This window comes from Thunnus albacares, chromosome 24 (assembly GCF_914725855.1).
Source record: "Thunnus albacares chromosome 24, fThuAlb1.1, whole genome shotgun sequence".
NCBI classification, from domain to species: Eukaryota; Metazoa; Chordata; class Actinopteri; order Scombriformes; family Scombridae; genus Thunnus; species Thunnus albacares.
Window position 1 is genome coordinate 12,183,114 of NC_058129.1, and position 24,434 is coordinate 12,207,547.

At 38.5% G+C, this 24,434-nt stretch overlaps 2 protein-coding genes across 7 annotated transcripts in view; one reads left to right on the forward strand and one right to left on the reverse strand.

The window, feature by feature from the left end:
- Positions 1–20,984, reverse strand: part of LOC122976209 (coiled-coil domain-containing protein 122-like) — a 45,105-nt gene extending 24,121 nt beyond the window's left edge. For 2 of the 6 annotated variants that reach the window (XM_044344544.1, XM_044344546.1), the window contains exons 1-6: positions 20,862–20,984; positions 20,365–20,474; positions 18,948–19,346; positions 18,626–18,742; positions 18,396–18,469; positions 17,914–18,016 (exon numbers count right to left, since the gene is read on the reverse strand). In XM_044344544.1, coding sequence (XP_044200479.1) covers positions 17,920–18,016; positions 18,396–18,469; positions 18,626–18,742; positions 18,948–19,346; positions 20,365–20,474; positions 20,862–20,889 — 825 coding nt within the window. In that variant the 5' untranslated portion in view covers positions 20,890–20,984 and the 3' untranslated portion in view covers positions 17,914–17,919. The other 4 variants (XR_006400861.1, XM_044344543.1, XM_044344542.1 and 1 more) reach the window with 4 other exon arrangements.
- Positions 20,985–21,212: 228 nt separating this feature from the next.
- On the forward strand, positions 21,213–24,393 carry mtrf1 (mitochondrial translational release factor 1). The gene is made up of 9 exons (XM_044344535.1): positions 21,213–21,710; positions 22,057–22,154; positions 22,247–22,328; positions 22,643–22,750; positions 23,027–23,199; positions 23,278–23,395; positions 23,475–23,611; positions 23,723–23,821; positions 24,057–24,393. The coding sequence occupies exons 1-9, from the start codon at positions 21,332–21,334 to the stop codon at positions 24,168–24,170; spliced, it is 1,308 nt and encodes a 435-aa protein (XP_044200470.1). The 5' UTR covers positions 21,213–21,331; the 3' UTR covers positions 24,171–24,393.
- The last annotated feature ends 41 nt before the right edge of the window (positions 24,394–24,434 follow it).

Sequence of the window (24,434 nt, forward strand, 5' to 3'; positions counted from 1 at the left end):
TTTTCAATAACCAAACATATTTATTTCTAACCTCAATTTTTCATTCACAAACTGCACAACAATGACTTTAAAGCATTAGAGGACAGATTTGACATGTTAATGCACAACAAAACATATCAGGGCTTCATATAGTTCAGACGAGATGTATCACATAATAATAAACTCAATTTAAACACACTAACAGCGTGCATTCAGTGCTACAACTTGGCTGCCATTTTATCCTCAATTTCCATTTATTGCGTAAAACACTAGTTCAAATATTTGCAGTATTATTAGTGTGATTTTTCAGGAGTATTTACTATTTTGTGTGAAGCTCAAGGTCGGTGTCTATGTGCGTGTTTCCTGTAGCAGGTCTGTTCTCCTGTGTGTCCTCATTCGTCCTCTATCCAAAGTCACATTTCTCAGAGGCACGTGCCCCGCCGCCGAGCGAGAGAGCCCTCTGAAAATTCAAAACAAACTGCAGACAGAAGCGCTGAAAGAGGCACGGAGCTCGCGCCCCACTGGGAGAGAGAAGGGGATTATGGGGGATTACAGCCCTCTCTTATCCTCCACTTTTCCTCCTCTCAGCACCTTCTCTCGCTCCCTGTGAGCTGTCAAAACAGGAAAAGTTTCCATCCTAAACTCTCTGTCTGTCTGATGCGGTCGGGTTAACAAGGACAGTAATCACTTCATTTCTTTTAAAAAATGTGATTTTAGTCATTTGAGTGCATGGTTGAAGTGTAATGTACTGGATCCTTTACAGGTAATGGTTTTTCTTCAGTCAGCTGTCCCAGAGTGGTTTGACCAGTTCCCTAACTGTGTTATTATTGTTTAGTGTCACTAAGTGTCACTGAGAGAAAGCAGCTGCATTCCTGATGTGTGTTTAGCGTCTGCTAGACAATTTGTAATGAATGCAGCCCCTTCCCTTGAGCACAATTCAAGTGACGAAATGTCAGCGAGAAAAGACGCACAGAAATTCATGAGTTTACCACCTTTTTTGTCTTCTTGTCATATACATATATATATATATATATATATACACATACATAAAGAATGAATCTGATTACATGTGGCTTTACAAAATGATGTGGAAGCAAACTTGGATTCTGCTTGAGTGCGCTTCATTATAACTCTTTGTTTGTTTTAGCTGACATACTGAGACTTGCTTTGTATGTGTGTGTGTGTGTGTGTGTGTGTGTGTGTGTGTGTGTGTGTGTGTGTGTGCGTCTTTCCCTTGCAGCCAGACAGTCATTACGCCATTGTTGAACCGACACAGCAGGAGAGAGAACAACAGGCCCAACAACGCTACGTTCACTTAAAGAGCTTTCCTCTTAATCAGGTTGTTTATGGCGCAGACTGCTCCAGTTTATTAGAAGAAGGACGCTTGAAGGACTTTAAGTTTATTGGCTATACAGTGAAGTATAACCTGCGTCTGGTAGGAAGGAACAGGCTTGTGTCAAAACGAGTGTTTAAATGATCCATGGTATGACGGAGATTAAGTCAGTGTGTTGCACACAGCTTTAGAAAAAGGAAATAAATCTACCGCTGAAATGTTATATTCTACAGAAACAGAGTCAAATACACAAAGTAACCCTCAACAGTTTGACCACAACATCCTGTTTACGTCAACACTGTTTCTGACCTACGTGTCACTTTGTTTACTGAATACACCACAAAAACAAAACTCTTTGTCTCCCATCAGCTTGTGTTGACAAAATGCATCCGATACTCAACTCTAGTCAGTACGTTCCTCTTGTAAGGTATCACATTGAAAGGTTTTACCTCATTTTTAACCCATTTGGAGGAACTCATTATTATTATTTTATTAATATAATTAATATTTTATTTACTACATTTAGAGTTTGGATGGTAGTGTCTTTATTTAAGCCTTTATAAAACCAAAACCACAAGTGTAAGGAATTAATTAAACTGTGTATTTGTCTGCTATTGTTAGTATTTTTCCTTGTTTAACTTGACTGAGTGGGAGAAGGACGGATGAGAGAGGTTGCAGATCATATGAAGGGATCACTTGAGATACTGTTTCGCTTCACATTGACCCTCGTAGAAACTAAGTAACACTGGGATGACAGTCTGACAATTTGTCTTGTTACATGCAGCCTTTATATGCAAGTCACTCTACTTGACAAACTTATTGTTTCATTTTTATGTGAATAGCAATGTATGTTTAAGGTCTTTAAAAAGGTTGGTAATGTTATGCTGAGGTGTGTTTACTGTTTTTGCTCAGAGTAACTTGTGTATTTAAGTTATATTCATGTGAATTCTGGGTTTTGGATTTTTGTTTTTACTCCTGTGTCCCTGTTCTGCTTTTCCCTTCACACCTGCCCTCTATCAGCCTCGTCAGCCCTGCTCCCTGTGTTTCCCCGCAGCCAATCGGCTCCCTGTCTGTTCTCCTGTCTCCCCGCCTGCGCCTCATCTCCTCGTTAGTTTAGTTTGTATTTAAGTCCTGGTTTTCAGTTCAGTTTTGTTGGGTCCTGTGTTCCGTCTGGTTCAGCTTGCATGTCTGCATCCTCATTAAAGAGATATTTTTCAGTTCATACTGCCTGCTCTGTCCTGCTTTTGGGTCCATCTCCTGCTACTCTCATGACAGAGCTTTAATCTCAAGGCCAGGAAGCTCATCATTAACTACTTTCATTAGTTTGTGGGGTTACTGGTTATATTTTAAAAAGCCTTGTTCACAACTAACACATCCAATATGTAGTACTTCCCCACTGTGTGGAAGCTATCAGAGTTCAGGCTAACGTTAGCAGCTCTGTCATTGTAAAAGCCTTTTTCTCTTGTAACGTTAAAAGTGACAAGATACTATTCAAATGAATAGTTGAATGAACAAGTATGTAAGTGAAACTGCTGAACAGGGATATGTTAGAATGATATTTTACATTTAATACTATAATAGTGCATATTTAACAGGGGTCTTGTTTAAGTCAACTGGAAACATTAAAAGTCAGTCTGAGACGGCATTTTCAACCAATTCATGGAGCTTAATTAGCGAGCTACTTTCAGCTGATAAAAGTAGTAATTTCAGCTGACAAAATCGTCATTTCTGGCTAGAAATGAAAAGCTGCTTCTGTTTATTTCTGTCTGACATGATGGGCCCACTGTTTCGAGAAAATACCAAGGATTTCAAGTGATAAATCTACCACCACTATCACTGTGAACAGTCAAAGCTTGACAGGCGTAGCAACAGTGACTAAGGGGGCAACAGATAATTGCTTCACACTGTGACATCAATAATAATTGATTTCCTTCCTTATACAGACTCTCTGACATCAACTGTTTCATGAAGTAAAGGGCAGACAGTCTGTTCTCTGGCAGACAATGTGCTGAGCAGCAACAATCAGAGGGCACGCTCGGCGGTCACAGTGCCAGTGTGAGCATTAAATACATCCTTCCTCTGTCTCCTCTACATGTATGCATTCGCACAGCACTCAGACCGGAGGAAGGAGAAGTCTCGACCTTGTTGACCACAATAATGTGACCTAAAACCACAGCAATCTCAAAAATAACTTCAACACTCGGCAGGCATAGACGATCGATGTGAACGTGATCTGATAGGGAAGAACATGATCTATGACCTTACAAATGAAACAATCCAGTGTTGTGCCAGAAATCCAGACTTTTTTGTTTATGCAAAATTCACCACAGCGAGTTTGTTTGAGCAGGTGTGCACCAAATGGTGGACTAAGCCTGAGGCCTTTTAAATAAAGTAGGAGCACAGATCTGGTAAAAGTCATGGAAACCTGAACCTAGATCAGCCCAGATACTGGTGTAAGTGGAAAGTTAGGCATCATCTGGTTGACATCTGCCCGTTTGTACTGGCCGACACATCTGCAAGAACGTGCAAAGCCCTTCTCGGAAACTCACAAATCCTACTTTTTGTTTGCAGGGCCGGAGAGTGGGTGTGTTCAGTGTACAGATAATTTGACAGGGCAAAGTTAAACAAACCCAGGCTGATGATGATCTCAGAGCATATTTGCTCATCTTTCCTCCAATTTAGCCAGACACTCGGGTGCTTCCACAGACACAACACAGCTTCCTCTGCAGCTTTTTTTTTTCTTGCAGCAGCGCTATCAGGGGAGTCATTTTGTTGTTGGCTCTCCTTCAGCTCACCATAAACAGCAATTTAACAGAGATAGATGGAGCAGATCTGGGTCAGTCAGTCACGCAGCCACAGATATGTGAAGACACCACAGCTGTGTGACAACACATTAACTAAAACTCTCACATCCAAGCTGTCTTCTCACATTTTCAGTGTGTCTGAAACTGTATTTCTGTGTATCCTCCATGTCCTTGAACACAGGTTCCGCCTACGTCTGGTACATAGTGTTCAACCACACACACACGCAAATGTAAACACACATAGTCTGAGGTCAGCTTCTATCACGGCAGTGTTTCCTGTTTGTTTCCTATTTTTCAGACAGGAAGAGAAATCAGCAGCCTTCTCTTTCTTCCTCGTGCCGTCCTTCACTTCTCACCTCACTCTCATTTCCACTTCTATTATTTTTTTAACAGAACGGTGGGATGTCATGTAATTTCTTCTTTTTTAGGGGGTGGCCAACTCATCCATCTCCATCAACAAATACCAAATAATTATTCTCGTCTTTGCTCTTATGCTCATCTCCAGCTGTTTTTACATTTATTACACTGACCTCCTGCATATCTACCATCTGCTGTGATGCTTTCTTTTTGAATACTCTTTTTTTTGATGCTCAAATTTTGTAGATTTGGAATGAGGTTGTATTTTTGACATAGGAAATTGGTTACACAAACAACACAAATGGACTGGTTCAAAAATAGTGAATGAGTGCATTTTAATGACATGTTTTTTGAACAAGAAAAGAGTAGAAATATAAAAAATGACAATAAACAAAGTCATTTTCATGAGGCCCAATATTTCAGACAAAGTCTACATGTTGCAACTCAGATATATAAGGAAATGTCCACCACAGAGAGTATGACATCACTGGATTATTTCCATCTCTTCTCTATTTGTTGACACTGAGATAATTACTGGAGGAAATGCACTAAAAATACTGGACCACTGGCGGTCGATGATATCCTGACAGCTAAAATTACATTTATTGCTTGAGGCTAGATTACAAAATAACCACTAACCCTAAATAGAAAGCCTTTATTTTGAATATTAGTTGCCCACTAATCTATATATTGTAGGAAATTCTTTACTACCACTCATAGTGCGAAATAATTTGGTGTCACATCTCACACCTGACTGGCAAGATAAGACAATCTTCTTCAAAAATCTGAAGTGTTTCTTTAAATTCTTCCCTCCTTAAGTCTGAGGGTCTCTGTCACGTTTTTAGTCCAGCTCCAGGCAGCAGACAGCGACACGTGGTGCCAACATCAGCAGGAAGAAAACGCAGGCAGAGGCAAGAACCGGAGAGGAGCACAAACGCAGCAGAGTGAAGCAGTGAGAGAAACATGAAGGCCAAGGACGACATAAAAGAATAAGTTACACAGTCAAATGCACATGTGCCAGAATTACATGTCAAACCTTTTTATGCAACTTGGCTGTATGTGACTGAATTTCATCAAAGTTTCACTGTGTATCAATTGAGATGTTGTACGCAATGTACAGTAGATGCATTAAGGCATGTGACCATCAGTTGGGTAAGACCAGCTGATACTAATTTAACAGCGGGCGACAGAAAACACAGTCATCAAGCATTTTAAAGCTTTGAGGATTTACATGATACATAAATGTAGCTATGTTTAGTTTAAAGACTCCCTCCAGTCACGTCATATACGAACTCTTTGCTTGGAATAAAATAAATTGTGTCTGATATGTTTTTTTCCACACAAAAAAGTTCAATTACCCTTTATTAAAAATCCTTAAATTGACATCTCCTCCTTCTAGCTCATTGAAAAATTCATAATTTATGAATATGCAAATATTATTAATTTCAAAAGTTTAACTGCTGGATACAAGATGTCTTGTACTTCACTGAAAAGTTCATTCTCAGTCTATGTGCACTGGAGGCTTCAGGTTTCCATCTCACACTTGTGTAGGACAACAACTGGCTCCAAACTAGTTGTGATGTCTCAAATTATGAGCGCAGGAATACGCTTTAAACTCAGATTTTCAATGAGCACAGAGAAACTTTCCACTTTCAGCAGATTAAAGTGAAAACTGCCTTCTCGTGTCAAACTCTGCACAGTGAAGCTCAAACATGCGACTGAAGGAACAAGAAGAAAAACATTTTTGAGTGGAGGTGAGCTTTAAATAATTCAAGATAGTTTAAACTTAGAGTGGATGTTAGTAACTTCACTGTCTTAAAATATATAAAATGGTTGTTTGAAATGTTTTTGTGTAGCTGCATAAACGTCACTCACAATTAAGCTGTAAAGTTTTGCTTTGTAAAGGATAAAAATAGGATAAAAATATACAAAATAAAAGGTCACGTGTCATAACTGGACTCACAGACAATCTAAAATGATACAGATTAGCAGGACTTGGTGGTTTAACGTATGTTCTAACATTTCTCTTTCCTCTGCTTTTCTCTATGCATTTAAGCAAGATTCACTAGAACAATGCAGCCCTGATAGATGATATACGGGATATTATTTATTCATTGAGCCTCTGAATCCTCCCATCAAAGCAAATGAAGAGAGACAGAGAGCGAAAACAACAGGGGAGTTAAACAGACAAAGAAAGAGCGATTGCCTTAAGTGTTAAACAATCAATCTTCTAATCAGAATTAAACCGTGTAGATTGATACAAAAGGTACACTTGATATTTAGGTCAACCTCACTGTGGGAAACACCGATTGAACCCCCCCCCCCACCAGCACCCACCAGCACCCACCAGCACTACCACCCCTCCTCTCTTTAGCCGTGGGGTTTTAGGCTTTGAGAAGTACAGGCTGTTCCAGCACAGTCTGTACATATAGAATACAGCAGACTCGCATGTATTGACACACACATGTGTGTGCATGCATCAGAATGCGCCCGCCCAACTTGTATTCTCTTTCATACACACACACACACACACACACACACACACACAAACACACACACCAACATTTGCATTTTTTTTTGCATTGTTTTTAATATTTCCATGCAGTACACAGTGTCCTCATCAGTCCGTCTCTAACAGAACAGGTGCAGGGCAGCGTTAAATATGAGTGTCAGGCGTGGGACACAAAACACCTGCAGTTCATGGGATGTGGCATGAATACAGGATGTACTGTATGTTGTAAAATACAGATGAAGCACTTCTGTTCTTCACCACAACATTTCAGTTTTGTAAAGGAGTCTGTATCCAGTGTGGGAAGAAAAACGCAGCCAGTTATAATTGTTCTCTGGGGATCTTTTTTTCAAATAAGCTAATGAATCCTCATATGGTAGATGTCATCTTTACTCTTACTCCTTATATCAGATAAAGTGTGAAATACTAAGAAATACCTACAGAAACTCAGAGCATTCATCTGCATTCAGAACTATTGTTTTACAATCAACATACATGGAAAAAGATCACAACACTTTACAGGTCTGTAATTATCTAATAACTTTTGGAAAAAAAAATTTAATTTTGGTATTAATAACAAGGAAAATAGAAACAGTATTCACTAAATATTTACTTGTGTTTAAATGGAGTTTTCTTTCAAGGTTATTTCTATATCCTGTATGTACTATATCAAATTACACCGTTCTTTCCAGGAAATAGTTAGTAAATTATGGACCTCTAAAGTGATTTAAATTTTTTTTTTTTTTTTTTTTTTTTTTTTGGCGACATGCTTGTAAAGGTGTTTTTATGTGTATGTTTTCAAGTTCCGAAAAATGGCGCTATTAGCACAAGACGATATGAAAAGCCGACACACATAACATCAACGTTACTTTGTGATTTTAGCTTTCAAGCACAAATAAAACGGCACAAAACATTAATGCCACGTATGTTTAACTGCATTAAATTATGTGAACTGTAGTATTGAAATGATACCAAACACTTGTCATCACAATCTGGACCCTAGGTTTGCCTTTTTAATTCAATCACTTCATTATAAATTACATTAAAAATCACAAGGTGTATGATTCTTTTTTTCTATATTTAATCATGTTGGACCAACAAATTAATCATTTAGATCTATCAGCGCTAAATTACTCTTGATTATACGTCTAGAACTGTCTCTTCTCACTTACATGAGTGCTCAAATGCTTTCCCCTCATTATCACATGCTTGAATTGTCTGTATCACATGATGTTGTGCTTTGTCGTCTGGCAGCATTGATTTAATGCCTCTAATTGTAGTACAACTTCTGAAACACCCTCAGCTTCCAGATTAATTCATATCTCCTCTGTTCTCAGAGAAGATCTTATTTCTCTCCTTCATCCAGGACTCACACAAATACTGTATTTGCAACTTTAGAAATGTGGGAACTGAAGCTTAATACAACTCACACATGCACACTCAGACTGATAAAATGAACAAAGAAACACACATGCATGCACAACAACCATAGAGGAAGAACAAACAAAAGCAGTGGAAGGGTCAGTGTTTTAGCAGCAGTCACGATACATCAGAGCGTAGGCAGAATGTGCAAAATACTGAAGTTCTCATGTGCTTTAAACAAGAAAAACAGCACAATTTCAGGTTTTTACCCATTGACTGTTGTCAGTTTTGCAGCTGTACATAATTTGTCATTTTTACAATACAAAATGTCAAAGCTAACGTTACATTAGAGACTGTCATGGCTTACAAAGACGTCCCGAATATGAAGATGACGATGTGACAGTAAAGCTTCTGATACGACATGTTTTGAAGGATTACTCCATGGGGGAGTCTCCCTGTAGGTGCCAAGTGATTGACATAAAGCCTGATGTAATACACATGCTGGTATGAAAAACTCACTTCAGCACAATGAAGCAATGACAAAAGTGAAATTCTGCTAAAGCCAAAATGAGATTTAACATTTACTGTGCTGGATTTTTTAGTATACTGTACACTGGAAAATTTTCAAGCATACTCTTTGTGCAAATGAAATGTTTTTTTGGGCCTGCAGCTACCCAGAAGCACTCTCTTTAAAAAAAAAAAAACACCAGCAGAGAAAAGGCAAATATTGGCATCTAAACACCCACACACACACCTGGTTTACAGTACTGAGAGGTAAACAAGCAGCCTCTTAATAAGCAAGGGTTGAAAAAGGGCTGCTGGGTTTGTTTGCATCAAGTGTTTATCTCAGTCTGGAGCCTCTTTTTGGAGTGCCATGGGAGAAGTACGGCAGTGGTGAATGTCAACCTCTCCTTTGTCATTATGAGGGATAAGAGCGATGTTGTAAATGTGCTGCAGTTACCCTACATTTCTTGTGCTTAAAATGGTGTTTGTGGGAGATAAAAAGAAGCCTTTTTATCATCATATAAAGCTGATTTTCACATCTAAACACTGAAGAATGGTGCATATTTCTTATGTAGCTTTACTTTGTAGGAGCTTCTATCTGCTTTATTCAAAAGCTTGAATGAGGCAGGATAAAGCTATGGAGGATATTAGCGACTGGTAAGACGTTTTGTCTTTGTTATAGCCGGTCAGCAGCCACACTAGCGGCTCTGTGAGGCTGTGCTTTGAGCTTAAATGCAGATGTCAGCATGTTAACATGTTCACCATCTTGTGTTACCATGCTAACACAAGACGTTTGCTATTGATCACAAAGTACAGGTGAGGCTGATGGGAATGTCATTTTTGCAGGTATTTGCACATAAACCAATGTCAGATGAAAACTCAGATGATCACCAAAATTATTATGATTCATCCTGAGGGAGAAATCCATCCAATAGCCGTCGAGTTATTCTCCTTGCTTTTAACATACATCCTTGTTGTCTGAATTGTGTTTATAGCACTGGCACCTTTGATGTCTTTTATTGTCTTGTTGTGTTTTCATGGTTCTTTTTATGCTGCCTTGCTGCAAAAATAATTTCCTCTTGTGGGACAATAAAGATCTGAACTGAACTGAAAAAATAAAATAATCTCAACCTCATGGTAGCGCTGTAGGAAAAGTCAGAGGATCACCAAAACCATGAGGATACATCACCTGGGAACCATGAAAGTCTACATCAAATTTTGTGTCAATCCACTTATTAGATGTTGAGATATTTCACAGCAAAAGTGGTGGTGCTAGATGAAAAGTAATGACCAACAGGCTGACATTATCATCCCCATAGCCTTTTATTATCACCGTGATTTTCCTATTTAAATACTAAAGAATAAAAAATGTACTTTTGTGGGAAAGAGCATGACATTTCCTCAGCTGAAAGGCTCATATTTTGTCTGAGGATTTTCACCAAATGTGACCAAAATTTACTTACTTTTAATAATACAGTTATGTTACAATGTCCTGCTTTTTTTAAATTTCTTCCAGTGTTTAAAATTTTGCTTTAAAAGTCAAGGCTTTAATATTTTTGGTTTGTCTTCAAAGGTCATTTCTGAGTGCTGTCTGGTATTTAGATAGAGGCTGATTTCTATTCTCAGTACAAATGTTTTAATGAGGTGTTAGGTGACACCAGTATCTGTAAATTTAGGCTTTTCTAGGTTGTTTTATAATATTTGTCCACATACAGAGGCTGACTGAATCTAAAATGTGAGTGAAACCTTATAAGGAAATCCATATAAGGTTTAATGTTCTCAGTCATATAGATCGGAGCAAGAACATTTTAGGAACAGGGGAGGATGTTATTCGTGTTTTTCATTGGCCATGTTCAATGCCCTGTGAAAAAAAAAAAAAAAAATCACTGTAGAGTGATAAAACTGCAGCTGTGGTTTCTGTGTGCCTGTGCGAGGGGGAAATAAATAGGGAACAGTATGTACAGGACGGTGCCGAGCTTTTCCATCTTTGCATGCGAGAGAGAAAAAGAGGTGGGGGGAGAGAGAGAGAGATACGTGAGTTTTAGTTCCTGCCCACAAATGCTTCCCTCTCAGTTTCATTCATAATTTACTGCTCCAATGTTCTGTCTGCAATTAGGATACAGAGAGGAGGAAACAAGCTAAGGCAAAGCCCCCTCCTCCTGCCAGCACACTTGTTCTCATGATGTAATGGACGACCCGGGACTCCCTGCTGCTCCCCCTAGCTGTCCTACTTTCTGGCTTGCGGAGGAAGAAAATCAGCCTCCTCATATCTTGTGTTTCAGTTTAAAGGGAGGCCAGAGCTTTTACGGTTTCGCTTGCACGCATATGGCATAAAGCATCTCATGTCTCAGATTGCACTTGTTTGTTTACACCAGAACCTTTGCTATTTATAACTAGTGTGGTGCATGTTCTCAAATTTAGGCCATTTTGGAAAAGACATAATGTCATTCATGTCATTTGGATCAGGCTGGGTTTTTTTTAATCCGGATCACCATGTACTCTTTACACAGAACCTCGACAGATTACACACAAGGAAGATTAGTGCTGTGGAAAATGTTGATGTATGCATGTTTTAAGCTTTCTTTTATATTTTACACAAAGATGTTAAATACAAAGTAGGAAGAACAGGTGTAAAACATATTTAATGCACAGAGTCAGGAGTCTGTGACTTGTGCAAAAACTACATATTAACATTTTTACTAGAAGAAATAATAATCAATATCTTCCTCCTAATGTGTTTATTTTCTCACCACACATACATACGCTGAATAACAGTCTGGACAGAAGATTCTACATAATTTGAGGCCTTGGCATAACTGATTTTGGGTTGCAACTAACAATTACTTTCTTGTCAATTAATCCTCTGATTATTTTTGTGAACAATCACTTAATTGTGTTGAGTGTAAGATGTCAAAAATAGTGAAAAATGCTCATTATAATTTGTGTGTCATCTTAAAATGTCCACATATTTTAGGAAGCTGCAACCACAGAATGTTTTATTTGAAAAGGACTGGAACTAATCATTTTTTTATGATTTTAAATGCTTTCTTTCTCTGGGACAGAAGCTGTAGCCATCTGATTAACACTGGATGATTTAAGATGGTGAAATGCTGAACAGCGTTTACAAAAATGACTCACTGTTGGGTGGGTGGGTGTGAAACACTGACTCACACGCCTCCAGATGTACAGTGCATTTGGCAGGGGGGCCAGATATATATTATATACAGTATATTGTATATATAGAGTATGCGTTCTTGTAGATTCAAAATTCATAGGAGACTAAATAAATCCTACAACATGCTGCCTACATGTATTATATGATGCAAGCTGTGTTTTAGAACAAAGATCTGATCCTGTTATGTACCATGGATACCAGGACATAAAGTGTGTGTGTTTGTTTGCGTTGCTCAGGTACATTGCAGGGTGTGGCTCTGTTAAAGGCGTGTTTGTCCGAGGCTCATGTCTGAAGTTGAGCAAGACCTTTTAGCCGTGTCATGCTATTTAATTCCCTCATCCAGCATTCCCCACGCAAAGTCAAACTCATCTGTTGATCATTTCGTGTCCATGCAGATCACAACATTTCTCAGGCTAAAGCCAAACCACACCCTAAATTATGTACTGTAGCTCTGAACACCTTTTCATTGTACCTGGTTTCTGTGTGTTGCAATTAAAGGGCACAGCTCTTGACCTCTGGAAACCATAAATCTTTGATAAACGGCCTTGTGACTCAACGAGTGGTTTTGTTTCAAAGTAAAAGAAGAAAAAGAACTGAGGAGAAAATTTTAGTCATCAATGAATCACATATTGACAATTATTATTGCATATTTAATCAGATACATAAAAGGCAAAATAAGGTAGTGTAAGGCCTGTGTCATGCTGTTGTTTAGTCTAACAAGGAGCGATGGGAGCAATTAGAGGCCAGCAGAGTCACAGTGGTTTCCCCTGTGTGCTCAGTTTGCCTTTCTAGGGATATCCCATCCTCACATCGTTTTTAATTTGGCTACGCCCACGCAAACTACACACCGAGTCCGACACAAACCAGGGGCTCGTGTCTCATGAATCAGGATTACTGCTTTGTCAGACAGGCCCTTCTCAGAGTTGTTTGGGTAACTTTACAGAGACAGTAATTACTTGTACAAACAAAAGAAGGCAAGTAAACTCTCTCAGGTCTCTGGAGGTAAATCCATTCTCAAGCTGGTGCCTGGGGGGTCTAAGCTTCTTAAAGACACCGTGAAACAATTACCCGAAACACTGAAATGCATGTTTCTCTGGGAATTGATACACGATCAACCTCTGAAACTGAGTTCATCTTTCAGAGATCAAACACCAATATATCCAACACCCTCTCCTAACTCGTTGAGCTTGTGTGACAACATGGAGAGGAGGGAGGTGATACTGAGTGAAGGCCAGTCAGTTGGAGCTTATTTCAGGCATGCTTTCTCGGTAAGATCACTGCACCTTTTCTCAGGTGTGAATGAGCTGCATGAAAACTTCTTTAGTGTGTTTACGCGCACATCAGCTCAGCTAATTGTGAGCCACCCACCATTAACCTGGTGTAAAAATACACCTGAAGATACAGGGAGAAGCTCAAACACATATAAAAAGAGATTTTTAATGATTGTTAATGACCATAAGATATCAGCTGGGTGTTTGGTTTGATAGAGATGTGAATTAAAGCTGAAACGACAAGTCATTTTAAAGATTTGTCAATCGAGAGGAGAAACAATTTTGATAATTGTTATTCTTCAAGCAAAAATGCCTACAGGTACTGGTTCCAGACCCTTCTTTAGTTTAACTTATTTAAGAGCAAATAAAATCTCTTTAAGTTTTGGAAATGTTGTTCAAACAAAACAAGATATTTGAAGACGTCACCTTGGGCTCTGGAAACTTGCCAATTTTCACTATTTTCTGACATTTTATGGACTAAAAAACTAGTCAATTAATCAACAAAGTACTGGCAAATAATTAAGATAATGAAAGAAAGCATTAGTTGCAGCCATAGTTTTATTTTTTTGATTAACCAAGTAATTGTTTAGTCCATGAATGTTCAATGAAAATGGCCAAATTTTCCAGATAACTCAGAGTCCCTGCTTCTTGGAAAAAAGCCGCAGAGGATCTTTGCTGTGCAAAAACAGTCTGACAGACTAACACAACTTGTTATTTTAACGTTGAAAAGGGAGCTACAGCAGCTGATACACATTTGTCTGGAATGTGATCTGTTCTGTCCAACGCATTTGAGTGACACTTAAGGAAGACACAATGTTTTCATAAGTTGAGGATTATCTTGACTTGTTTTAAAAATTGTTGTCACAGGAGTTAGAGGTAACTCAGGTGAGATAAAATGTTTAAAACTGGATTTTGACTACTGGAAATCAGGGAGTGTTAACACATACAAGTGCACATGAAAACAGAAGAGACCAAATGAGATTTTCATCATGTTTAAACAACATACACACCCACACAACCAGCAAAATAAACACAAGCTCCCACGGTGCATCATCTGTTTTTTTTTTTATTCTACACTCCTAGTGCTATGTTTCAGTAGAGTGCTGCTGCCAAACTCTGCAGTAAATACACCTCAACCTATAGTAGTAGGAGTCCAGGAATTTATTACACATAACCGAACACTCGAGGCACGCAGAACGATTTCTCATACGCTTCGGGTCAGCTGTCTCTGCCTCCATGCAACACACATGGGCAGCTAGCCAGAAGAGGGAAAAAAACAGCTATAAATGTGCCAGTCAGACACACTTCATCATGCAAGAGAAGGGAGGTGTGCAGAGCTGTGACGGTGCAAAACAAAACACAGCCGAGAGCGGGATATGAAATTACAGGTTGTCACATTCTGTTCTGCTTCCAACATCTCTTGTTCCTTTAGAGAAGAGATTTATAACCGCACACCTACAAAAAAAACACCATGTCTTTCTGCGTTATGCAACCATTGATACACATGCAACAAAGGAAGAAGTATGTTTTCTGCAATTTAAAGTTTACAGTCATCCCTTGCCATTTACTATTTGGGACTAAATCAGCCTAGATGGAGCAGGTGGACCTTTGAAACATATAGAATCTAATAAGATGCTAAAAAAAAATCTGGATTACAATGCCAAAAATAAATCTAGCTGCTAAGATAAACACCATATTTATCACCAAAGTACCTTTTTTTCCTCCAAATTAATGTCATTTCTCAGTGACAAAACGCAAAAGGCCTCATGATTCAGCATAGACAGGAAAATAAATGCAACAATTCTGTTATTAATAGCTGTCCTAAATCCTTCTCATTGCTGAACTCAATTTTTTTTTTATTGAATAACCACTGAAAATAAATAAAGAAAGAGTTTGACCCACTAAATATTTTGTGCATCTGGTCATTTGTACTGTACATTTTACAGTGTTTTATTTACCATTACACATTCTAAAAAAGCTAAATTAATGTGATACAGGACAATAAGCTTGGTTAACACACTGGCTCACTCTTAGTCAAATACATTGACAGTGAAATGAACTGAGTTCTTCTTTTTTCGCTTTTTATTACTTTCTCTATGGATGCTGCTTAGTTGGATGAGTAGAAATGTATAAATACATAGTGTGCTGCTTCTATCAAAGATAACAATGTTGCATGCAAAAACACATGTGCTCAGCCTTTCTGCAGAGAGCTTATCAGTTGATCTGAAATGCTGCCAGCCGTGTTTTCATGGCACACTCATTTATCAAAAGGCCAATTCATGTTTCTTGGAAGAAGGAATGTTAAAATTTGAATTTTGTTATTTAAGGTCAAAGAACAAAGACCCAGATTTTTATGTTTTTTATGTCACTACGTGATAATCTCTTTACAGTATGAGAATGTCAAGGTACTTCTTGATGGTGTAAAAATGACCTTCAAGGGTGATATAACTACAAAAATATGGATTGTTTTTGCCTTTTGGGAGAAAAATAAATCTCTAATTTTAAGTTTGTTTAAGTTTCCACTGGCTGGTAAATCCCCAAACTCCCCCTGTACTTTCTTTAATTGAGCTGCCAAGTATATTTTGAGATGACGATTGGTGCCAAATTAGAGACAAATGTGCCACTGCCAGATAAATAAAACCAGCATGAAGTAGAAGACTGGTGTTAAATTAATTTCCAAATTAGCATGGCTTAATTAGCTATGACTGGGAGCATTTATTTAAAGAGTTGCTAACACAAGGAACAAACTACAAGGAAACGCATTTCAGAAAAACAGTTCTAGAATCCCTTCAAACGTAATTAAGGTGTGTTTGACAATGCATGACTTGCATGACTATGGTCAACAAATGATTCACTCTGAGTTAACAGTTTTCCACTATGGCATATAGGAGCATAATATTTCTGCATTTGAAAGGAAAAAAAGTTTATTTATAGGGAACGAAAATAAGTTAATTTGATAAAGGGAATCTTTTTTTTTTTTTTAAAGCAAGTGATGACGAGGAATATTTATGTCTCGTGTATTTCAAAAGGTCACACTGTTAGCAGTGGTACAGTGGGGGTGAGTGTACAGGCACGTGCTTGTACTGTAAAATGTGAATGCTCGAAGGGAGAAAGAAAAATCACTCCGCCAGTGACATTGCAGTACGTCTTTATATATACTGGACTATTCTTTATAGGAGGATGTTTTGGACTGTTTTCTGCAGTTTATCTTTGTGTAATCCTGTGAGGGTGTAATTTGACAATTTGAGCAGAGGAGGCTGGGGGCTGAGCAGAGGGTTGACAGACCAGGAACATGCTAACGAGGTCAATCAGTACAGCAGACATCCCACACTGGCTGGATGGACTCCCCTAGAGCACCTTTGAGGAAATGGACCCTTAAACTATAATTTGTGGTTGAGTGGGTAACAGTAAACAGTCCCAACTTTTAGATAATTCATCACACATTTTCCTTTACCTCCCACACATTCAACCAGACTCCTTGACTGTAAATTAAAGCTGTGGGGTTACCACATACTGTATACTGTATGTTCCTGCTCAAAACTTTTCCCACAAATATTTCATCAAATAAAAGTATAATTTTGTTGTGCAATACTTGCATTTGTTGTTTGGAAATTGTTCATTTTGTTGTTTAGTGGATGACTAACTGCATATATGCCAGGTAAGATTTGGAAAGCTGGCAATCATCACGAGACACACACATCCAAAAGTCATGTCCATGTAGAATATAAGAAGCGTGTGTGGATATTTTTTTCATCTTTTTAAGCTTTGTAATGCTACAGGAAATCAAATTTTCTATAGCCTGGAATTTCCTTTCCAGGCTTTGGATATGCAGTTCCATGACTTTTCTTGGTTTTTACATAAATGTTCCAATAAATTCAGGTATAGAAAAATGTGCAACCTTCACAGAAACTCATTTTGAGGCTGATGCAACGCACTCCGATGTAGAGAAATGCTCTGAAATGGCAGCCCTGCTGTTTAATTAGTTTTTGAGATATGGCTGAAGTAGCACAGTCCCGCCCTTGTTAGCTGGCAGTGGGACTGTCACCTCGCAGTCCATCAACCGACCCGGTGAAGCGGAAGCTGGAACATCGTGTACCAAAACAACACCATCTCATCGACAGTTGGAGTGGACACTTGGCCTTTGTTCTGGACGGGTCACTGTTGTGGACATCGACAGGACAAGCTGATATCAGTGTCATCGCCACCAGACCTAAAATCCCTTCCCACGCACGGCTGATGTTGCCCCTGATCTGGTCTTAAAACACATGTGACACAAAGTGCGTGCATGCTTTGCTGCTATCAAAGGAAATCATTTGATACGATAAAAAAAGAATATGTTAATACTCTTCTATTTTTTTCTAACAAAACTTGTTCATAAAGAGGAATAAATAGAGTGATAACCGTTGTTTATATCTGTTATCAAAGACAGTGGAGATGAGGGCGTTGTGATAGGAGTTAAGAAGATAAAGTTAGACATTTTGTTGACACTGCTGCCCCCAGCTGTTCAATTGTAGTAACAGTAACAACTCTTCCTTACACAAAGAGAACTACTCATAACACAACCATTTCAATCCAAATAAGAGGGTTTCATAAACCATGTTAATCTAAATAAGACATACCTGACACTACAGTATAATCACCACTGAGTCCTGTGATGACTCCAGCTGCCGTTTGAGCTTGGCTATCTGTCTCTCCATGTGGTAGATATCTCCTGACATTTGCCTGTGTAAAGCAGACAGTACTTCAGTAGAGTTTAATATGCGGGACATTATTGCCCTTGCAGCAATTTTCCTCCAAAGAGCCTCCTGTTATATTACAACAAATGCTAAGTTACTATATACAGTATGAAAAGTGATAGGGAGTATTATTATAAACAAAAAATAGATCTCTCCCCCCTATTTTGTCTTTTAAAGCTACTGTAGAGCAAAAATAATGTAATTTTGCGATCTTTAGTTCTTAGTTTACTTCTTGCTTGTCTTCCATAAATGTAGGTTTAACATCTGTGCAAAACATTTATTGAAATTAAGCGTTCGTAAACACTTCATAGCGATACAAATATAGATTGCACCATCACTGGTGTTGTATTTGTATTTATTTTTACCTGTGGACAGCCTGGGCCTTGCTCAGTTGGCAGCGGAGGCGCTTGATGATGGCTTCATAGCGCCTGTTTTGGATCTTAAACAGTGGAAACATGAATGTTGAGTTTTCAGAAAGAAAGAAAGAAAGATGTTCTTTATTGTCCAAAAAGGGAAATTCTGTAGCTTCATCTGTTCTGCTGTATCATTTTCATATCTATTAGCGGTTATTAGTTTCACATTTTGTGTGCCATACCTGTATGTCTTTCTTTATCTGGCTCTGGGTCACAAACTCTTTTCTCAATTGTTCTCTCCTCTCAGCTACACTCTTCCTCATCACTGTAATCTCGCCTTTTAGAGCATTAATCTCTCTCTGTTGACAAAATGCAGAAAAATGTTGCAGAACTCGGTGGAATTGAGGAAGAAATTGAGAGACAAATGGAGGAGGGCAGGAGTAAAGTTGATATTCTACAACAGAAAGAAAGAGATGTAATTTTTTGTCCTACAGACCAAAAATAAAATAAAAATATACTTTATTATGTTTAAAAATCAAATAAAGAATCAGGACCATATAACACCTTTGCCATCTGCACTGTGTTTCCATTTGGATTCTCCAAATCCTCCTTTAGCTCCTCTTTCGTCTGTGTCAACATCCTGACCAGCGCTCTCTTCTCCTCCAGCTCTTTGTGGGCCTCCGTCTGGCTCTCTGCATGCAAAACCGCTGCTCTGTGGCCCTCCATCTTGTTTCGATAAGTGTTGAACCCTGCCAGTGCCGTGCAAGCCTTCTCCTCCTCCTCGCTTATACGAATCTGGAGTTTTGTGTTGTCTGCGCTGATGGATGCGCAGCGATCGTGCAGGACTCGTCTCTGCAGTTCCAGGTGCTCCACCTCACCCTCCAGCATGAGGAGCTCCCTCACCTTAGATCTCAGCTCCTGCTCTGCCTCCTCAGCTTTCTTCTCGACATCTGAGAGACTCACCTGGAGAAGACATTAGATGTTTAAACCTAAAAGCTCTTTTGGACAGTGGTCAACCTTATTAACTGGATGCAAAAGAAAATTCTAATATAAATATGTTTTTTAACAAATTTACTGCAGGGATCACCTATAGAAATATTAATTTAACCATGGACTTCCTCTTCCTAATCTAGGTGTTTGCAGGCCAGATTCACACTTTAAGACTATATTTTCTGTAAGTAAATCACAAATAAAAATGATTAATTTATTACTGCGATGAATGTGAATGTGGCTATAGGCTATAACTTGAAGAATGTACCTTAATTTCAACCATGTTTATGTTCCAGCAACAAATAGTATAAAAGGAAACACAGGTGTACCAGCTGTACTGTAGTTGTTGCATTCCTTTTTACTTATTTTCCTTATTCCTGTACTTTTTTTTCTTCGAATTATTCCAGGATTTCCCGGATTCCTTCCTGTGTTGGGGCCCTTCTGGCCATTTTTATAGACTTGCTTTTGTGTGATGTTGTCTTTTTATCATCTTTTTATCTTTCGTCATCTTTTTGTCTTCTCTCTACTATCTTTTTGTCTCTTTTGTCTTCTCGTCTTAACTTTATCTTAATTTTGTCTTGCTTTTGTTTTGTTTTGACCTCACTCTCTGGCTGTCTTTCTGTTGTTATATTGCTTTCTGAGCATCCTGCTTTTGTTTTGTCTATCAAAGCACTTTGTAAACTCTGTTTTAAAAGGTGCTATATTGGCCAAATTAAAGTTATTATTATTATTGCTGTATCCTGGCTAATACAAAACAATAGATTTAAAATAGAAGTAAAGATCTCCAAACATAATATGGCAAATTATTATGGTTGCAGTACCATTAAAACCGTAGTGTCAACAACTTTTACCTCTACAACTACTACTTTTATCATTGCCTCAGCTACTATGTAAACACCAAGAAAGTGTTTTGAGCACATAATGATGAGAATAAGTGGATTTAGTTAATATGCAATGTTAGTTTGAGTATAATTAGAGGTGTAAGGTGAACCTTCAGGGAGCTGAGTGTCTTCTGTCTTTCTTTCAGGGCCTCAGTTTGTGCGTACCCGCGTTGGCTGACATCCTCCACCGCCTTGGTTAATGAACACTGTTGCCGTGTTCCTGAGGATCAGTTAATAAAAGTGTATTAACGGTTTCAGTTAATTAAACCATCCGACTTTTAACAGTTAGGTCTTGCTGACAGTATTTTCAAAATTACATAGATTGTAGGCTGCGATACACTTTTGACACAGAACAAAAAGTTAGGATTTGTAGCTAATAAACCGCCAAATAATAAGGCTGCAATTAATTTTAAACTAAAAGGAAACGTTGACAGTAACGCTAAATAAGTTAAATTATCGCTGGCTAACTGTTAGCATAAGGTTAACTAGCGAAAATATAAAGTTATAAGTTGTTATTTCATAGTGTCAGCTGTTGAAACACTTTAATACTGATTTTATTTGTTTAATTCTGTAAATAAATATGTCAAACTGGTTAAAATAGTCTTACCATCTTCACTGGCTTTGAAATTTGACATTTTCACATCAGTTAAATTAGCTAACTAACGTTCGCTAACGTTAACGCTGACTTAACGGCAAAACGTTTGATGCTAAAAGTAGTTTTATAGATAGATACGTTAGATATCAAGCTAGCGTTAAATAGATAACTTAGTTAAATAAATGTGCAGATTATTATACAGATAGATAATTTAAGATATTGTTATATTATAGTATAATGTATTATATTGTCGTATTTTACTGAAAATGTAAAACAAATCATACAACTACAGCAAGGTGAATAACTGCCCGTATAGCATACAACTACAATTCCCAGAATTCACTTCGACCTCCTCGACCTTGTTTGCTGAACTACATCCGATTTCTCTTACATGCTGCGAGCTACAGTGGGAATGATATTTTCATTTGTCACAAAAACACCTGTGAACATACTGTGACTTTACCTATTTCGTATGTAGTCAAATGCGTCGTTGGGTTCGTTTATGCTCTTCCTGTAGCCGTGTAGTTTACAGCAGCAGAAAAGGAGCAGGATGGAGGACACTTACAGGACACACCGGTCTAAACCTTATAGAGGTGCAACACTGGGGCAAAGTGACATTAAAACGCTTCTGTCACAGTGATTTGGGGGACTTATACAAGAATGAGTCCGTGCAGAGGTATCTCCAGCAGCTCATGGAGGAGTACAGAGACCTCAGCAAAAAGTTACAGCATGCATACCTCAGCGAGTCAGACAGAAAAGTGCTTATTAAGAAGCACACAGAGCTGCTGCCATTGGCAAATGTGTTTCGGAGTATTGAACAAGCTCTGAAAGACCTCGAGGAAGTCCTATCACTCCTGCACAGTGAGTAGATTTTTTATTTCTGTATTTTTGTCAGTAATAATTGTCAAAAAAAATATGTAAATAGATAACACTTACATAATGATTGATTACCTTGAAATGTCTGACAAAGTCTTGAAATTAAAAATGTAAGGTCTTAAACAGTATTAAAAAGGTATAGGGGTGTTTCTTTAAAACCAAAAACAAAGCATGCATCCAGTTTGTATTTGTTAACACAAATCAGAGTGGTTATCATGTATTTGCTGCTGTAAATAAGCAGATTTTTCACAGTCTGTCTGTTGATAATGGTTAAATAATGGAGATATATTAACATGAAAATAAATATGTTTTGCTCTCCCCTTGACTGCAGGTTCAGCTGGTTTCAAAGACGAAGACAAACAATTGACCCAGCTGCTGAAAGAGGAGGAAGCACAGATCTCCAGCAGAATTGTAGCATTAAGAAAAGATGTAAGAACACACATAGATGGTCAAATATGCGTAGAAATGTGTTGCAAAACATCAGGTTTTAATGTATTTAAGTGTATATTCTTTCTCTCCAGTTAATCAAAGCTCTTGTGCCGACTGACCCTCTTGACTCCAGTAATGTTCTGCTCGAGGTTGTCTCAGGTCGGACAACAGGAGGTATGTAACAACTCCTGAAATATTATATGTCTAATATATAGTTTTCCACTTTCCTGTTACAGATTACCTGCTGCATGTCTAATTTAGATTAATGACTAAATAATACATTTACATTATCTGCTTAATTAAAGACATTAGCAGTTCATTTCCTGCTTAGCGTGTTTTGTGAAGCCCGAAATCAGGCTTTCCACTGTTACTGTTTGAAAATGTATTTAAGTTGAAGTATTAGACATACTCATACTAAGTTACAGCCACAGCTCACCAGTATTTAGCAGCTTTCTGATCCTTTCTAATACCTGTTTATGTTGTTTTAGGGGACATCTGTCAGCAGTTCACCAGTGAAATGTTTGACATGTACCAGGGTTTTGCTTTTTACAAGAATTGGGACTTTGAAGTTTTAAACTACACACCTGCTGAGTATGGTACGTCTTTTCCCTCTGTCTTTCAGTCACATGCAGAAAAAGGTCTGTTATCATGTATTATATTAGTTTCAGTGGTTGCAAAAGTTGGAATCTTATCAACCAAATCTCAAATCTGTAATACTCTGAAGACATTAGAACTTTACTGACAGTGTTTCTGTCTTGAGAAAATCAGCCAGTGTTTTTCCTGTAACTTTCTGTATCTTCATAAATGCACTGAGCTGTCGAGAGTTGTTGCAGGATTAACATTTAAACTTTGTTTTTGACTGTGTTCCTCAGGTGGTTTACACCACGCAGCGGTACGAATTGTCGGGGAGAACGTGTACAGACGTCTGAAGCATGAAGGAGGGACACACCGGGTGCAGAGGATCCCTGAGGTGGGCCTTTCCTCCAGGATGCAGCGTATCCACACTGGAACCATGACTGTTATTATCCTGCCAGAGCCCATTGAGGTACTCCCTATTCTACTGTTGTTTCTTCATCACCTGTCTGTTTATGTTGTCCTTTATGGGTTGTGTTTGTGTTCATAGTTTGATGTCAGCATCGATCCGAAGGACCTCCGCATTGACACGTTCAGATCTCGAGGTGCTGGGGGCCAAAGTGTCAACACAACAGACAGCGCAGTGCGCATTGTTCATCTTCCCACAGGTAAAACATTTAAACAGATTCTTAAAAATTCCAAACATATTCTGCTTCTGTTTTAATTGTATTCCTTCCCTCCTGACAGGTATTAGGGCAGAGTGTCAGCAGACTCGCTCTCAACTGCAGAACAGAGACACGGCCATGCGCGTACTGAAGGCCCGGCTTTACCAGAGCATGATGGGTAAAGAGACTGAGCAGAGGCATACAGCACGGAAACAGCAGGTGAGTGACCTCCTACAGAACGTTTTTTTCCAGTATTTCTACATGTAAAATGCAAGAAGTATTCACAGATTTATTGACTTTTTAAAAAACTATTTATTGATTCTTACCCAGGTGGGCACACGCTCTCAGTCAGAGAGGATTCGCACCTACAACTTCAGCCAGGATCGAGTCACAGACCACAGGACTGGCTATGTTACCAGAGATATTAAGGTTAGCACACAGGAGTCCCCAAACTCTGCGTGAAAAATCAAAGGAAACTATTAAACTGTCAGACTTCAGGGAGCTTCTCTTGTCAAACAGTTTCACCCCACATGATGTAAACAGTAGAAGCTTTATTTTATTGCCTTTTTAGTCAGGTTTTACTACTCCAATTCTTTATCACCAAGAACAGCCTGAGTTGTGAAATTTGTATCTGTTGTCACATCTGTTTTTGATCCACATTCAGGAGTTCATGAGAGGAGGGGAGGCCCTCGACGATCTGATTTCTGACGTACTCGAACACGCAGAGAGGGAGGCTCTTCTGGAGATGGTGGTGAACAGCAACAGCAGCCTGAAATGACCAGTCTGGACAATTTGCGGACTGACACCCACCACAACTTACTCTCAAGTGGACTGAATATACAGTACGTCATTTGGTGGAAGCCCGACTGCATGTTAGGCCTGAGATATATATTGTTGATGTAATATTGCAACAAAATGTGTGCAGAAATACTGTAAATAATACAGTGTGAAACAAATTTCAGGTATCACTCATTATTTTTGTAATAAAATCTTAAATTATGTATGTTGTTGCATATTAATTTGCACAGCAGCTTTATAAATA